At 34.9% G+C, this 18,355-nt stretch overlaps 1 protein-coding gene across 3 annotated transcripts in view; it reads left to right on the top strand.

The window, feature by feature from the left end:
* Rpgrip1l (RPGRIP1 like) overlaps positions 1-18,355 on the top strand; it is a 102,408-nt gene that overhangs the window by 71,004 nt on the left and 13,049 nt on the right. For all 3 annotated transcript variants that reach the window (XM_078032321.1, XM_021721315.3, XM_021721318.3), the window contains exon 23: positions 11,692-11,875. In XM_078032321.1, the coding sequence (XP_077888447.1) occupies positions 11,692-11,875 (184 nt within the window). The remainder of the gene's footprint in view (positions 1-11,691; positions 11,876-18,355) is intronic.

Raw genomic sequence — 18,355 nt, 5'->3', positions numbered from 1 at the left:
TATTTACATAGCATTTACATTGTGTTAAGTATTATAAGAAATCTAGAGGTTATTTAAAGAATTTGGGAAGACATGTTGTAGGTTATGTGCTAACAGATATACCAAATGCTACACCATTTTTTATTAGGGACTTGAGCATCTGAGGAGGGGGTGATCCTAAAACCAATATCCCAAGGATACAGAGGGGCAGCTGCATAAAGCCTGGTGATCAGTGCTGGAATGGAGTGGAGGGGTGCCTAAGTCAGCCTCAGGGGCCTCGATCAAGAATGACTTTCTAGAGTTAGTAAAGTTTGAGCCAAGTGTTGAAGATGATTAGGAGTTAAGCAGAACTGGGAAAGGATCTATATAGGCCAAAGAATGAGAGAACCTGGAGCATGGCTTCTGCTGCTATTCGAGTGGCTTTAGGATGAGCTGAGCCTATTATGGCATATATGAGGAGCCCCCAGAAGAATAGGCTGAAAAGGCGGGCACAGTCCAGGGCATTGGGGCCTCTGAATTTGGCTTTTGGTTATTGTTATTTGAGATGGGGTCTCACTGTGTTGCCAAGGCTGGCCTCAAACTCCTGAACTCAAACGGCCTCCTACCTCAGCTTCCCAAGTAGCTGGAACTATACAGATGTGCACCACTGTGCCTGTCTTCCTCTGAGTAATTTTAAGGAATAGGGAAAAAAGAGCACTCATTCATTAAAAACATATTTAATGAGCATATGCTGTGTTGCAAGCTTTGTTCTAAGGACTGGGAATATAGCAGTGAATAAGAGAAATAGGCTTTTGTTCTTATGGAATTTGTGCTCTCAAAATACATTTTAAGAGATACTGTTAATTAATGTAAATAGATTTGAGAATAAACTAGTTTAAAAGTAATAAAGTAACCCTGATCTATAGTTACAGTCTTTTTGAAATTTTCTCTATTCTATAATGTTCCAGAATTTAAACTAGAAGTAGTGTCCTAGATAAATATCATTTATGCCAATTACACTATGAATTTGAGTTATCTCATACACTGTGTAAGCAATTCAAGATCATTCAGTTTTCTTTTCTTCATGTTACACAATTTGACAGCTCATAGTTATTATCTTACAAATTTTGATCCTTAAAAGGAATCTAACAGATTTCCCAGGACTTCCACACATTGCTTGGTTCTTTCTCTTTTCTTCATGTCTGTGATCTATAATTAATCATAGATTACTTCATTTTGTTTCATTTCATTTACAACATTTATGAGCTTCACTTTGTCAGTATGAAATGCTTGTCCCCTCCTTTCCTTTCCAAAGTGGTATAATTAGTGTTAGCATCTTTTTTAACAGGCTACATAAAGTTTAGTGGCTGGATTAAATCAAGTCATTAACATAATGTGCTACCCAATTTGCCCCTATCTCTTTTCGTTTCCCGGACATCAAAGTGCCACAGAGCGCAAGTGTAATTGGGCCTTGCTAGCCTGTCAGATTCCGTCAGCCTGATGACTGCTGCTTTTACTAAAAAGCTTCTAGGCATGATAATTAATGGGGGTGGGAGGGCAGAAGTCTGAGAAATGTAAAACTTTGGACATTTCTCTATGAATATTTTATTAATTTGAATAATCAGAAGTTAACAGTATCAATTTGATGTATAATACATTGATTAAAAGCCTTGTTTCAGGTCTTCAAAATAGACATCAAAACTGGGAATTTGCATTTGCCATGGCATTAAAAAAATTAACAAGCCTTCCTTTGCATTATTTCCAATTTCATAATTTAAATAATGCACTCATGTTTCACAACAAAATGTATTGCCATCAACTCACAGATTTCTTAAAATGTGCCCACAGGTGAGAATGGGAAATCACAGGCTGAAAAAGCAATGGACTCTTCTGTGCAGCACATATTTACATCCCTCTCTTTCTCTGTTACTGCTAGTAGCAGTTTTGTAAAAGCTGCCATATTCAATTGCACTAAATTACAGTTGCACCCAGAAACCAGATTCTCTGAACAATAAGGTGGCTTTCCCAGGTGATTGCAGTAATGGTGTTCAGCAAATATATTGTAAAACTTTGAAAGTCAAAATGCAAGAAGCAATTCATGTATGAAAAATAATTAAATCTCTTTGGAATAAAAAAAATGAAATCCTATCTATGGATAATAAATCTCTCCCAGTGTTTTATATGTGGAAACTCAAGCTAGATAGAATGTATGTTTTAAAATATATTTTATGTAGAAACAGAAATGTTGAATGAGTCTACTGATAGTAATTTCTTTTTAAATTATTTTTTATTTTGTAAATTTTTTTTACAAAATTGCTTCTTCATTCTGTAGAAGCATTCTCTTCTTTTAACATACACACAATGTTCCATTTAAAGAGTATTCCACATTTATTTAAATAAGCCCCTTTTGATGGACTCTTAGGTTTCTACCAATTTTTGCTAATGCAGACACTTCTGGTTAAAATGAACATTTTGATGCATAACAACGTGTGAAAATTCCCATTTCCTTCTGACATACTCTTTGCTCTTTGTGCCTCACTGGTGATTTCATTAAAAAAAAAACAGAGGTCTATTTACAGATTACATGCATTTCATATACACATACAGATGTAACAATTATAAGCAAAAAAAATGTCTAAAAAAGATATATACCATTGTTAACAGTGAGTGTCTATAAGGCAGGAGTCAGCAAACAATGCTCATGTGCCAAATCCAGCATATTTTTGTAAATAAATTTGTACTGGAACTCGGCCACCCTCATTCATTTAAAATTTTTTATGGCTGCTTTTACTCTATAAGGATAAAGTTGAGTATCTGCAACAGAGACTCTGTAACCTACAATGCTAGAAATATTTGCTGTCTTTCCCTTTACAGGAAAAAAAAAATTGCCAACTGCCAAATTAAGAGATGGAATGTGTTAAATAAAATTTTGTAGGAGGCGGCAGATTGGACTGGGCACTTGCAGTAGGCTCAACAGACCAAACCAATATGGAGTTTAATCATAGTAACTGAGCTTTGGTTAGTTTCACAAGGCCTTGTAGCCAATTAACTAATTAAATTATAAACAATTAACTGGTCAAACTAATCAACTGACTAGCTGACTAGACTATAGACAGGTTGTTTTCTATGTATCATCATTGGTTTTCTATAAGTACTACTGATCACATTGCTGACTAGAGTTCTTTCTTAGCACCTGTTCTGGTTCTGAGAGCTGCACATTTCATGCATAAGTTTTACTTCACTCATTTAAATTCTCCTAGATTTCACATCTAAAAAATTTTTCTTTTAACAGATGAAAGAAAGCATTCATATTTTACTTTTTATAATTGATATTACTGGCTTATTTTTAATGATGAGTATAGGTTGCCTCTAAAAAGGAAATAATTTGTTAGCTATCCTGCAGAATGATGTTACCTAAAGGAGAATTTAATTTGAACACCATAGAAGTTTTTCTGTAAATACCTTTAAAGTAGGGTGGATCCTTTTTTTAGTTTAGGGCAATATTTCTCAAAGTGTGATTCCCTAAACCAGCAATCTTGATATCACCTGAGAATTTGGGAGAGATGCAAATTCTTGGGCCCTACCCCAAACCTGATAAATCTGAAGTTCAGAGGGTAGGGCCTATTAGTCTGTGTTGAATCAGATGATCCTGGGGTATGCTAAAGTGTGAGAACCACAGTGTTAGGGAAGAGGATTACTTCTCACCCTTGGCAGCACATTGGAATCATCTCAGGAGCATCTTTAAATGCCAGGGCCCAGGCTTCATTCAGATCAGTTAAACAAGAATTTTATTTATAGCTCCCCTCATGACTAATGTGCAGCCCAAATTGAGAGTCACAGTACTACATCTGTTCTTGACAGTGGCAAAAGTGAAATAGCCTATAATAGCCTATCAAAATCACCTGAAATTGAAGGTGACTTTTTTTTAATTCTCTTTCCTTCACCTTACTGCCATAGTAAAGCACAAAAACTGATGGAATCATGTCATATGCTTAAGGTGTATTAGGACAGGAAAAATATTCCAAACCACTCACAGGGCAGAGCCACAATGGCTATACTTAGGCTCCCTCCCCAAAGATTCCAGCAGGCTCTGTTTATAGTATGTAGCCAAGGTCATGAACACCCTGATTCAGCATATGTACTTGTGAGCATGCACCCCCTTTTGTAACCTGTTGGCAATGTGCCTTCTTTGTCTGGCCTGCATATAAAAAAGGCCTATGGAAATAGCTCAGGGGAACAAAATGGAACTGGCTGGGACAAAATGGAGCTGGAGCTGGAGCTGGAGGCTGCTGCCACCTCTGAATAAAGAATATCTACTATCCCAGCTGCACCTCACATCTTCCCTCACCTGCCAGGATTCCAAATCTGTTTCCCAGGGTCTGAACGTCCACCCAACCCCCCTATTTTAGAACATGTGATAACAAGCTTCTATAATTTGCTGATCTTTATAGACTCAGTATTTACACAGTATATAAGGGACACTATTCTAAAAGTAAACACAATTCTATTCTATTCTAAAAGTAAGACAATATTCTAAAAGTAAACACTCAATTCCAGTACCACTTGATCCCCATCACTGAAGTTTTTAACATTTATATTATATGCTCAATGTAGTGCATTTTAACAGAACATATTAGAAAAGATAGACTACCCACTGATGAAAACTGGGTTTGCTTTCTTTTGTTAAAAAATATTACACTCATAGAATGAGTTTCTAGGGACATCACCTGTGTATTATAATTTCTCTCAAAGAGCTATTGTTGCCGGGCATGGTGGTGCAAGCCAGCAGCTTGGGAGGCTGAGGCATGAGGATGGAGCCTCAGCAACTTAGCAAGCCCCTAAGCAACTCAGTGAGACCCTGTCTCTAAATAAAATACAAAAAGGGTTGGGAATATGGCTCCCTGGTTAAGCACCCCTGAGTTCAATCCCTGGTACTAAAAACAAAAAATTCTCAAAGGGCTATTATCACTTTACAAAAACAAAAACTTTTCAAACAAAATTTATGTGAAGCATGGATATGATTCTTAATAAGTGGATGCTTTGAAGCCTAGTATGAAGTCAGGGGACTTAAAAGAGACTCAGATAACTCTGCCCAGGCTCAGCTGGAAAAAGGGAAGTTGTAAGAATCATGATTAATCACTAAGCATTACTGCCCTACTTATGTACACCTCTGCCAATATACTGGTGAGTTTGATTGTCAGGATCAACTGTTTTGAACTGGTATAGAGCTCACCTCAATTAAAATGGGCATAAACATAGATAATCACCTTCTATTTCCATTTTGTCTCTGTTATAAAATATAACAACAAAGTCCTGGGTGGGGTTGTGGCTCACAGTAGAGCACTCGCCTAGCACGTGCGGGGCCCTGGGTTCGATCCTCAGCACCACATAAAAATAAATAAAATAAAGGTATTGTGTCCAACTACAACTAAATATTACATATTTTTTTAAAAAAGTACCAAGTTCTACATACTATGGCTCCTGGACGTCGACTCTATTTGTATTTATTTACTCAAACACATATATATAACATTTTTATGGTGGTTTAAATATCCCCATATAGATTGGTACCACTATTTGGAGACTATTTTGGTGCCTCTTTAAAGTTGACTTTATCATAATCATTAAAGAAGTATTTCTACACAAGAGAATCATGTATGTATAAACATAAAATGATATACAATGCAACAGTGTTTATAATAGCAAAAAACTATAAACTGCTTTATTGTTAAATAAAAAGAATGTAGATTATAAGCAAGTTGAATTCTGTATAGCAGCTAATATGAATGAATTAGATTTGAATTATAAATATGAATAAATCAAAATATATATTGAGTGAAAAATTACAAAATGATTAATAGAATATAATACTACCAACAAAAGAAATCTAAGAGCAGAAAGTGATATGTTGCTTATGGAGGTACACATAACTTACAGAAAATACAAAAGCAGGTTTAGGAATGATGTAGCCAATATCAGGATAGTGGTTACCTCTAGGGAATGAAGGGAAGGAGAAGGGATTTGGCAGCTGGGGGCTTTACCTATATCTGAAAGATTTTATTTCTTCAACAACAACAAAAAGGTTTGAATCAGATTTAGCAAAATGGTTAACATCTGTGTAATATGATGAATGCTTAAATATGCCAAATAACATTCTGTACTTTTCTCATGCTTGAAATGTTTCATAATTTTAAAAAATTAAATGCCTGTTCACTGTAGAAACTTAGAATAAAATTAAGCTCACCTGTAATCTCACCATGGTTATTAGATTTAAATCTTACTGACTAAAAGCCAAGCATGGTGATACATGCCTGGAATCCCAGCTACTTGGGTGGCTGAGGATCACAAGTTCATAGGTCAACCAGGGCAACAAAGTGGGACCCCCATCTCCAAAAAAGTACAAAAAAAAAAAAATCTTATTGGCTGAAACAAGTTGCAAAACCTTTGTCATAGGCCATTCTCAGTTACACGATACTGTGTTTAAGTCTTGTCAGGTTGAATTAGTTTTCAGAAACCTAACAATTCAACTTCATTGTGGCTGCTCAGATGGTTGAAACTAAAGGAAGAATTCAGCACAGTACTCTGAAATGAAACATGAAATTTTTAAGCATGCCAATAATAAGCCTAAGTAAACACTATAGAAAAATATGACCTAAAATGTGAATTACCATCAGTCAGGAAGCAATAGTGGAATTGAGCCAAAATCATGAAAGCTATAATTCACTTTTCTCTGTGAGTAATACAGGCTGTCATCACATTTCTATATCATTCAATCACATAATGTGTAGTGTCCATCTATACAGACAACTAAAAATGAGTTGCATGCAGTTCTCATTTTGTCATTTCTATTACTTCTGTTCACCACAATCAAAATTTATAAATGCTCTTTTTACATCCTGTTGTTGACATCTTGTTAACTAGGGAAGCTAATGGGGCAATTGGTGAACAAAACAGTATTGAGAAGAAGCATCTTATCTAGTCACAAAGGTCCACACACTCACTCACAGAGAGAGGAAACAGAAGAGGAACAGCCTAAAGCCTCTGCTATCTGGCCAACTTGCTGTAACTGAAAGACATTGATACATTGCAGGGGTATGAGCTGTCATGGTGCTCTAGAAATTCTGAACAGACATTGTAAGTCATCTATCTGAAAAGGCTTCGCTTCAGTCTTTGTCTTTTGAATCAGTGTAATATTTATTACCCCTTCTAATTCTCCTAATTGAACTTTTTCCCATTTTTTGTTGTGAAAAATCTCTAACATACTGAAAAGTATAAATAACATCTCAAGACCTGTGCTTGAGAAAGTTTTGTTCAATTAAAAATCTAGAACAGCACGATTTCTCTACATTTTGTAGTAGTTGACAAGACCCACTTTCCAAAACATAGCAGATATATAATTTTAAATGAGAAAGCACTAAAACTGCAGCTTCACATATTTCTGTCAATATACATAAGATATTCTGAAGATCTAGAAAATAATCGGCCTCCCCTATTTTACTGAACATTTATTGAGAGTCTACTACATGCTGTATGCTGGGGAGGATGTTAAATGCCAGAAGATGAGTAAAATATGGTCCTGCCCCACTGGAGCTCACAGACCACAGAGAGGGGCCAGTATGTAAAGATCCATGCAGTACAATGTGACTTGGAAGTGCAACGAGGGACCAGGGGAGAAAACAACCAACTGTGTGTGGTTCAGGACTTCATATGACTGAATTATGTCTGATGGAAAAGATGATTTCACACAGAATAAACAACAGATGCAAAATTCAAGCAATACCAACAACATAGGTTTGAAGGAATGGCTATATTGTCGGATAATAGGATTTTTAAGCAGAAAAGTGATACCTGATTGATTTTTTAAAGACTTTCTTTTTTTAATTTTTTCATAGTTGTAGATGAACAGCATGGCTTTATTTATTCTTTTATGCAGTGCTAAAGATCAGTCCAGTGCCTCACAGGTGGTAGGCAAATGCTCTGCCACTGAGCTGCAACCCCAGCCCCTGATTGATTTTTAAGGAGAAATTTTTACCATAATGAATGGTTGGGGCTGCAGGCGAGGGATTAGAAGACATAGGAGTGCCTCACCTCTCTGGGAGCGATGAAGTACATACAGTTACTTACTAAGTGTGTACTGCATGCCACCCCAGTGACATAATAACCAGCCTAACAGCCCTTGCCATCACTAAGCTTGTAGTCTGATACAACCATTAGCTTGCTTCCAGTTGTCAACAAATAATCTTCTATTCTAATTCCATCTAGTATCTCCTCCCTAATCTTCCAGATTTCTACTTTCTAATAGAAAGCTGTTCTATTGATTACCTCCCATAAGAACCTAACACAGTTTCTCTGGCAAAAGAAACCACATCTTGTTTTCTTTACATCTTCTAGAGCTGGCATTGTCTGAAATATCATAAGATTTCAACAAGTCAATGAATCCTTGAGACATTTAAGAAGAGAACAGAAATGGGGGGCCTATAGGATATAGTGGGTATGAAAAAAATAATGGAAATGGCTTCCAGTCTTTTGGTCGTAGGTGACAACAAACAAAAAAACAATATAATCAGATGAGGTAGAAATATCAAAGGATGAGTGGGATGAGGGAAGAGGAGAGAATAAATTCATTTCTGAAATGCTAGACTGGAGGTGTCTGTGATGCAGTTGATGTACCTCTCAATCTTCAGATCTTCACATGTGATCCAGTTGAACTTCTGATTTACAGGGGCATGAAGACAACCCAAATTGTTTCATTGTTGAAAAATAAATTGTTTAATACTATTAACTGGAATTTATAATGTTTAAAAAATTATTTATTCAGAGCTTGCTCCCCTAAAAATATTCTACTTCAAAGGTATCCCTTTGGGGGCTTTTTGTTTATTTATTTCATTTTGGGGTGTTTTTTTTTTTCAGTATGGGGGATTAAATCCAGAAGTACTCTACCACTGAGCTATATCCCCAGCCTTTTTTATTTCTTATTTTAAAACAGGGTCTCACTAGTTGCCCAGGCTGACCTCCAATTTGTGATTCTCCTGCCTCAGCCTCCCAAGTAGCTAGGATTACAGACTACATTGTTGTACCTCTACACCTGGCTGGATTTATTTAAAATAATTCAGATAGCATCAATTGAACAAAGAAATAATAACTTGAACTTCTGCCAGTAATATTGGTCAGAGAATTTAAAAGTCATATGATAGAAATAATGAGAGTAGGGGAATACCCAACAAAAGATAAAACTAAGCCAGAAAAGAAAATAGCAGTAAGAATTTTTAAAAATATAAAATTTTTATATTTCTTTGAAATATACTGTTTCCTTTTTTATGTTGTGATGGGAATTTTTAGTTTTTCTATTTGTTTTTTATTTTTTGTTTCCTCCCACCAACCCCCCTTGGGCTATGATTCAAATATCTGCTTTTATGTAGAATTATATTTTAAACTTTAAAGAGTTGCGTGTAGTCCTATTTGACAGCCTAAATTAGTTCTTACAATAATGCAAGCTTCCATATGGGATTGTATAGTTAATATATTATTAATAAAATAACCACTTAAATAAATTTGATTCCTCTGCTATTTTAAAATTCATTTCTCCATTTGGTTCTGTAATAAAAAACTATAAACTACTATCTTCACAAAGTAGAAATAATGGTATATCTCTTTTTCCTTTTTATAGCTATTTACCTTTAATTCTCTTGTGTAGAAGCATGAATGTTTTATAAGATTTTATAACAATTCTAAGTTTGTCAAATTCCAAGTTATGTAAAAGACTTAATCATGCATTGTGCTACACTTGGAGTAGAATTATAAAATATATGTATGTGCAGTTATTTTCAAAACCACAATACATTTTTAGGAAAAAAAAATCATTTAAAATATTTTCTTGGGGCTGGGGATGTGGCTCAAGCGGTAGCGCGCTCGCCTGCCATGCGTGCGACCCGGGTTCGATCCTCAGCACCACATACCAACAAAGATGTTGTGTCCGCCGAGAACTAAAAAATAAATATTAAAAAATTCTCTCTCTCTCTCTCTCTCTCTCCTCTCTCTCCTCTCTCACTCTCTCTTAAAAAAATAAAAAAATAAAAGTAGAAAAAAAAAAAAAAAAAAAAAAAAAAAAAAAAAATAAAATAAAATATTTTCTTTACCATATAGTCTTCAGCGAGCAGAGAAGGGCTTTTCTGAAGTGAGATTAGACAATAGAGCCAACTTCATTTTTTATGCACGTGAACGAAGAGGGCTTGAGGTTATTAGTTGAAACCGAGTAACCTTTCCTGGCTTTCATCTCTTTCTTTTCAAATTTGAATATGAAAAGCATATTCAAGTCAAAGACCATCACTTTAATGACATTTGGCAGTCATTTGATTTATTAGGTTTTAGAAAAAATTTTCCTTTAAATATTTCATCATACTATGCTAATCCTAGTAATATTGCCAGCTGCAGCCTTGTACCTGTATTAGTGGAGACAGAATGGTGTGGAATTTTCTCTGTCATCCTAGTAAAATTTCCATGAATCTACTGAATAATAAAATAACCTTATTGAAATATTCAGATTTGAGTTTTTAGTTAAAGTGTCTTAGAATACATAATAAAAGAAAATGTCTTTTGAAAGAAGGGGGTAAAATTACTTCATCAAATATTGAGGGGGTTTGACAGCAATGGAAATTATTCTTTATGAGAATATTTTTACAATAAGATACTTATGCTTTTCAATTTGATTAATTATATGCTCTTAAATATCTCTGTAATCAGTATAGTCAGTTTGCACACTGATGTACATTTAACAACTAATTTCCAAAAATTGGTTGTATTAACGGGTCTTATTTGGGGTTTTTTCATTGCTATTTGAAGTTATATAATTTATAATGGCATGTCTTTGAATTTACTAAAGAGGAATTTTGACAATACAAAGCCAGATTTTAAATTGTAGAAAACAAATTTCACTGAGGAGTTATTTTGGTGTGAACTAATTTTTAAATTGTTGTCTATTATTTGAAATCATTACTCAAGGAAAAAAATTGTAACTCTCATCTAACGTCTGTGACACCAATATCTATTAAATGCGCATTGAAGGAAAAATTAAGCAAATATCATTTTAGTGGTTAATTCTGTGAATGTAAAATAAAAAATAAATTGTTAAGAAAATATGTATTAAATTAGATACAAAAATTTTCTTTTGTTTGAAAATATATTACTTATTGAATAAAATATATTGTGGCAGAATATATGAGAATTAGCTGTAGTTTCTGCTGTAGCTAATGTAGATTCATATAGCTACATATATTAGCATAATAGTGATAAAGTGTTCAATAGGCTTTGATCTCTGAATAATTGAAACTTTCTCAGGTACTGTAGATTAAATAAAAGCAGTGATAAACATGTACTTTATTACATAGTTTGAAACAAAGCCAACTGATACTTGTCATTCTGAAAGCAATAGGAGATGAAGATCTCATAATCGTCACTCCTGATAGACTACTAGTGGGGTATTTATAGCCACAGATGTAAATCAGGAGACTATCGCCATGGCACTGTTAACTTCAAACCCTGGGGCATTAGAATCTCATTCTCTCTCTCTCTGTCGTGAATAATCTGTCATATGTAACATACAGTAGCATACAGTGCATTCCAGAAAAGAAACCATTGGCCTTTATATTTTATTTTAAATTGATAGTGGAAAAGAATAAATAATTTGTTCACTAGATTTTGTTTTCTTGTTGATTTTTGGTTTTGCTCTTTAAACAGCCATCAGAGAAAATTAGGATTGAGATCATAGCTTTAAAGCTTAATGATTCTCCAATAACCACAGATGACACTATCCAAAGGCTATTCATTGAGTGCCGATTCTACAGTCTCCCTGCTGAAGAAACGCCTGTGTCGCTTCCAAAACCCAAGAGCGGGCAGTGGGTCTACTATAACTATAGCAACGGTATGTATGCTTTATTTGTAATACAGACTCTTAGGTTTCTTATGTTGTCTATGAAGGAAATTAAAGAAACAAGCAGGAAGTTTAATTCTCTGCTCTTCCCATAAACTCATGGAATTCTTATCAGGATAGATTTAAGAAAAGCTAAATCTGCAGCATAAGGGTAAGAAAATAAAGTTGAAGTACTACTAAAGAGAAAACCAACAATATTGGAAAATAGTGTGTCTAGCTGTCCCAGGTTTATACTGGGACAATACCAATAGGAAAATACCTCTGAAGTCTGCAGTTGAATGTGATAGAAAAACATGATTTTTCAAAGGAGGAAAGGTACTTGTTTTTTAATCATATTACTCAAATCATTCAGTGTCCTAACTTGTCCACCTTTCTGATCAGTATCATCACAGATGCTTTTATAATACATAACCTGCCCTTCCCAGTGCCTCATGTTCAGGATGTTAGCTGAGGGGAGCAGGGGTTCCTCCAGCGCTGTTTCCTCAGCGTCCCACACAGCCATGCATTGCAGCAGGCAGATTTTCTCTAGCACTTCAACTCTCAGCCAGTTGACAGGTCAGTCTACTGGGCCTGCACAGATCAACAGGCACCCTGTAAATTCTTAGATCATCAGTATACAATTAGAGAAATAAAATTAAACATCATACCAAACCATTGCAACTAAGGAGTCCTAAGTTAAAACGTGTTGTAAAGACAGAGTGTTGCTTTATCTTCAGCAAAACAGGTCATCTCATGCTACTTAAACACTAATACTTTCTCTCACCAGTCTTAGAAATTGCATTCTAAGAAATATGTGTAATCATGCTGCTGTATCACCCTGTGCTTACCTGGTTTTTTGTTGGTGGTGTGTTTTGTCCAGCATTTTTAGAAATTTGTGCATTGCTTGAGACAGTAATCTTGAGTATCCAAAGATCCGGTCTAGCCCTCCTGCTATCCACAAATCTTACTAATTATATGAATTTAGGCAAGATGTTTAAATTTCATGATTCCTCATTTTCTTATCTAAAAAAATGAAGTGTTTTCTGAGCTCAAATTCTATAACTCTGTAATAATAGGTGGCTTGAGAAATCACATGGGAAATAAGTAGTGTGGTTAGGACCAGAATCTGCTTCCTCCTTCCTTTCATTCCCTGGATACAAAAGAAACATTTCCAAACATCTTTTCTCGGGCTTCCTAGAGATTCTTAATTGCCAAATATCAGAAAAGTAAACCATATCAAAATATTATTAGGTAAGGAATACTGTTCAGTTGTCTATTTTAAAGGAAGACATCCCAAGAAAAGAGAAAACTTATTTGGCTTTTGTATTATTATTTGTAAATATCAACAGTAGAATGTTTAGTTGGACTGGTAACAGAGTTGTTTTTTGGAAATTGATTGTACATTGAGAAACTTGGCCACGTAGCAGAACAGATGTTTCCATTTGTATAAAGAACAATGCAAAAGTCCTTCTTTGGATCAAGCCTGTGGTACATGCTCAAAGTGTCCTGAATTGGGTACACTCTCACATGACTACCTAATCTGAGAGTTTTGTTGTTGTTGTTGTTGTTTGGTTGTATTCAGCTTGTTTCCTTTACTACTAGGTCCCTTACTATCTAATTGATATTTAAAGAGTTTCATATGTTTCTAGTGAATTCACCATTCCTTAGCAAAAAACCAATGATCTATTAGAAATTAATTCACCAGAGTATTCACTATACTTTTCTTCAGCTTCTATTCTTAATAATGACATTTGACTAAGTAGAATTTTTAATATTAATTGGAGAGAATTTTAAGGTTATTTAACTAGGTGAAGGGGGAGAGGAATGTACTCTACTTAGAAGCAAAATAATACTGTTTTATATCCGTTATACCTGAGAAAATGACATCCTAGGTCATCAGCAAGTTTGAGAAACTAGTATTAACCTTGCTGAAGGTTTTATTTTATTTTCCATTTAAGTATGACACAATGAAAATGTTTATTTTAAGTTATTATATGCTCATTGCGTATCAATCAAGAAAATAAAAATTATAAAGACAAAAACAAAAACAAAACAAGGTGCAAATTAGGGACTATATGCTGCCTTTGGGCTAAAGAAGAGAGGAAGTAGGGATTGGCATTCATGTTCACAGTTTGCACCCAAAGACTAGAAGGAAATATTGTTTTCTTAAATGGTAGGCAACCTCTTTATGTTAGTGAGAATATGCAAGAAATAGAGAAGAGTTTTCCTGTTAAATGATTTTGTTTTGTTTTGTTTTTCAATGCTTCCAATGCCTTAACTCTCTGTAAATAAACACAATAAAGGGTTAAAAAAAAAAGATTCAAGGGAAATCTCAGATCTCTGGTTGATAAGCAACTATTTCATCTAATATTGTGATGATTTACCCTTCATTTGTTCCTTGGTGTAGAAGGTCAATATAATGTAGCTTTAAGTCTTCTATATCTCATTAAATGTTAATGAAAGTAATTTTGTGTCCAAACTGACTTTTTAATTCAAATGGAAAATCGAGAGGACAGTTAGTACATGCTGTGTCCTGTCTGATCATCATACCAACAAAGAGGTTAGCTGAACCTAGCCATGATTCCACCCTAAGAGATGTAGACTAGTGATCCCCAGGATTATTAATAATCAGACTTAGTCTTTATTGAGAAGTATTAATACCAGTTCCACCTACTCAAAACTATATTTTCATATATATATTCTACAACATCACATGGTACCCCATAAAGATATATAACTTTTATCAATTAAAACCCGTGTATTAAAAAATCTCTCACTTCTGCTTGGAGAAATCCTTATATTCTCTATCAATGTCATATGCCAGAAGAAATGCAGATGGTTTAATTATAAAAGGTTGATAATTTTGAATCTTAGATAAGTTTTGCATTAAAGTATTCTCATCCCTGTAATCGTTATCATTGCCAAATTCTTCCTCCCATTAGTAACAAAATCTGATGCTCTACATCCTTTTCATCTTCTGAATTAAATTTTAATTGTTCCAAAAGATAGACTGTTCAATCCTCGGAGACTAAGGGCACGGATCTGTATAAGTCTCATAAAAACTCTGGACGATTTCATTAATCTTTTTTCTTCCCACTGTCAGTTCCCTAGAAGGCTTTATTCAGCCCAGACAGCATTCTTCAGACCTACCATTAATCTTTTCTCCCCCAAACTATTTTCTTGCTTTCTCAGCATTCTCGAGAAAAATTTTCGAGCCCAATAAAATACAAGTGTTTTGTTCTTACTACCAATGTCTAGCAAGTGATTTCAACTTTAATTTTTCTAGTTTTGAGTAGGTGGAACTGGTATTAGTACTTCTCAATAAAGACTAAGTCTGATTATTAATAATCCTGGGGATCACTAGTCTACATCTCTTAGGGTGGAATCATGGCTAGGTTCAGCTAACCTCTTTGTTGGTATGATGATCAGACAGGACACAGCATGTACTAACTGTCCTCCCGATTTTCCATTTGAATTAAAAAGTCAGTTTGGACACAAAATTACTTTCATTAACATTTAATGAGATTTAGAAAACTTAAAGCTATATTATATTGACCTTCTACAGCAAGGAACAAGTGAAGGGTAAATGTTGTAGTGTATATATCTTTATATAGATATAGATATATACATTGTATAATGTTCAAATCAGAAAAACCTTATGTATCTTCTCCAACATTTATAATTTTCTTGTGGTGAAAACATTCAAGGGCTGGGGATGTGGCTCAAGCGGTAGCATGCTGGCCTGGTGTGCATGCAGCCCAGGTTCAATCCTCAGCACCACATACGAAGAAAGATGTTGTGTCCGCCAAAAACCTAAAAAAATATCTCTCTCTCTCTCTCTCTCTCTCTCTCTCTCTCTCTCTCTCTCTCTCTCTCTCTCTCTCTCTTAAAAAAAAAAGAAAACATTCAAAATCCTTTCCTCTAGCTTTTTGGAAATATACAGTATATTATCATTATCTATATTCATTCTACTGTGCAGTTTCTCTTATTTAACTATAATTTAGTACCCACTGATCAACTTTCCACATTCCTAATTCCCTTTGACTGTCTCAAGCCTCTAGTAACCACTATTCTACTCTCAACTTATGTAAAAATTAGCTTTTTTAGATTCTACATGAGTGAAGGTATGCAGAATTTATCTTTTTTGTAACTGGCTTATTCACTTAACTTAATGATTTCCAGTTCCATTCATATTGTCAAAAATGACAAGGGTTTGTCCTTACATTCCATTGCATAGGAGGGTTATGTTCTTAATGATAGACAATTGAAGATCAACTCAAGTATTTAGACTACTGGTTTGTATCCTTTTTGAGACATATGCTTTCATTAAGTTTATATCAAAATCTAGCAAGTTCTAGCCAGGCACAGTGGCACAGGCCTATAGTCCAAGCCAGTCTCAACAAATAGTGAGAACTTCATCAACTTAGCAAGACCCTGTCTTGAAGTGAAATAAAGAAGACTGGGGATGTAGTTCAATGGTAGAACAACCCTGGCTGGGTTCAATCCCCAGTACAAAAAAAAGATCTAGCAAGTCCTAAATAAATGTGAAAATGTGATTTTTAATAGAAATGAAAGTTAAGTAGCTTAGCTTTTGGAAAGTTCTTATACTTTTGATAATTACCAGAATCTCCTTTTAAAGGATGTATTTGAAGTCTTAAAATTGTAAAAATTTAGATATTCAGAACAGGAAATGAATTATGGTGAAGCATGGTGCTCATTGGATCACAGGATCATGACCTAATCACAGGTAGCAAAGTGTCCCTGTTTTCCATAGTCTTCAACACAAGCTATTCAGTATTTTCCGATCCTACTTAAAAATTTGTCAAACAAATGTCAGGCTAAACAGTGCTTCTCAATGTGTGGTGCCTGACCAGCAGCAACAGGAGCTAGGCACTTATTAGAATCGTACATTCAGAGGCTCTACCTCAGGCCTGTTGAAACAGGAACTCTAAGGATACAGTTCAGTAACTGCACTTCAACAAGACCTCCAAGGAATTGTGATGCACACTAAAGGTGTGGGCTAAATTAAGAAGCTAGTGTATGCTTGTACAAGCAGAAGTGCCTTACTTCTACTTTGGTAGACTTTTGGAGAAATAAGCTTACTATCAAAAAACTAGAATTTTTTTTTCAAAAAGAAAGTTTTTAAGAAGTTTTCAGTCAAAAGATTGTATCTAACTATCTAGATTAAGTGTTTAAAATATCTCACTTTTATGAAAGAGTGAAAGGAAAAGAAAATGAGGTCACTTCTCTTGATACAGTTATGTTACTCTCTCCCACTCCCACTTTGTGCTTTTAACAAAATGCCCACATCTTTTTTTTTTTTTTAAATATTTATTTATTTAGTTAGTTAATGGCAGACACAACTTCTTTGTTGGTATGTGGTGCTGAGGATCGAACCCGGGCCGCACGCATGCCAGACGAGCGCGCTACCGCTTGAGCCACATCCCCAGCCCCAATGCCCACATCTTAAAAAGCAGGATGAGTTTGGGCTTTATATGGAAGTAGAAATACTAGCATGGAGATTAAGAAAGCAGGCTGGGGGACTGACATTGCCAAATTCAAATTCTGACTCTGCCTCTTTATAACTTGGGTATCTTGGACAAATTCCTAATCTTCTCTGAGTCTCTTTAATCATCTGTAAAATGTGGGTCAGCATGGTTCCCAGCCCATGTGATTGCAGTAAAAGTATATAGTACCTAATACCTAAGTATCAGTTAGTAAATTCTAGCTACCATTATTTTTAACTTTAAGAGAATAGAAAATATAGTATACTGGCCACTTGAATGAAGTAGAAGCACAAGGAATCCCCAACTACATCATTTTTATTGTTTGTTTGGTTTTTTAACCAATTTATACAGTGAAGTTTTTTTTCCTTAAGAAAAGATTATATAAAGTTTCACCATATGGTTTGGCAATTCCACTTCTGGGAAAATACTAAAACAAATTGATAGCAAGGACGCAAAGAGATGTTTATTTGGTTTTTTTGTTTGAATGTTTGTTTTGGTTGTTGTTTGGTGATTTATATTTGACCCTTTTTTATTTTCCACATTTTACATTGGTACATTATAGTTGTACATAATGATGGGATTTGTTGTTGCATAATTGTATGTGCACACATTGTACAAATATAATTTGACCAGTAACACTCCCCAGCACTTCCCCCACCCCCATCTTCCACCTCTTGGTCCCTTCCTTCTACAAATCTCCCTTTCATGTTGGGAGATTCACACCCACCTTTCTTTTTCTTTTTGTTCTCTAGCTTCCTCATAGGAAAGAGACATGTGACCCTTGACCTTCTGAGGCAAACATATTTGTACACTTCTGCTCACAGGTGCACTATTCACAGTAGCCAAAAGCTAGAAATAAACCAGATGTCTATTACAAGATGAATATATAAACAAAATGTATGATACATGCAGACAATGGAAAATCATTCAGTCTTTTTTTGGTTTGAACTTTGCGGCACTCGGTCATATCCCCAGCCCTATTTTA

The sequence above is a fragment of the Ictidomys tridecemlineatus genome, chromosome 15 (assembly GCF_052094955.1).
Source record: "Ictidomys tridecemlineatus isolate mIctTri1 chromosome 15, mIctTri1.hap1, whole genome shotgun sequence".
NCBI classification, from domain to species: domain Eukaryota; kingdom Metazoa; phylum Chordata; class Mammalia; order Rodentia; family Sciuridae; genus Ictidomys; species Ictidomys tridecemlineatus.
Note: the sequence above shows the minus strand (reverse complement) of the source record. Positions and strands in the feature narration are given on the sequence as shown.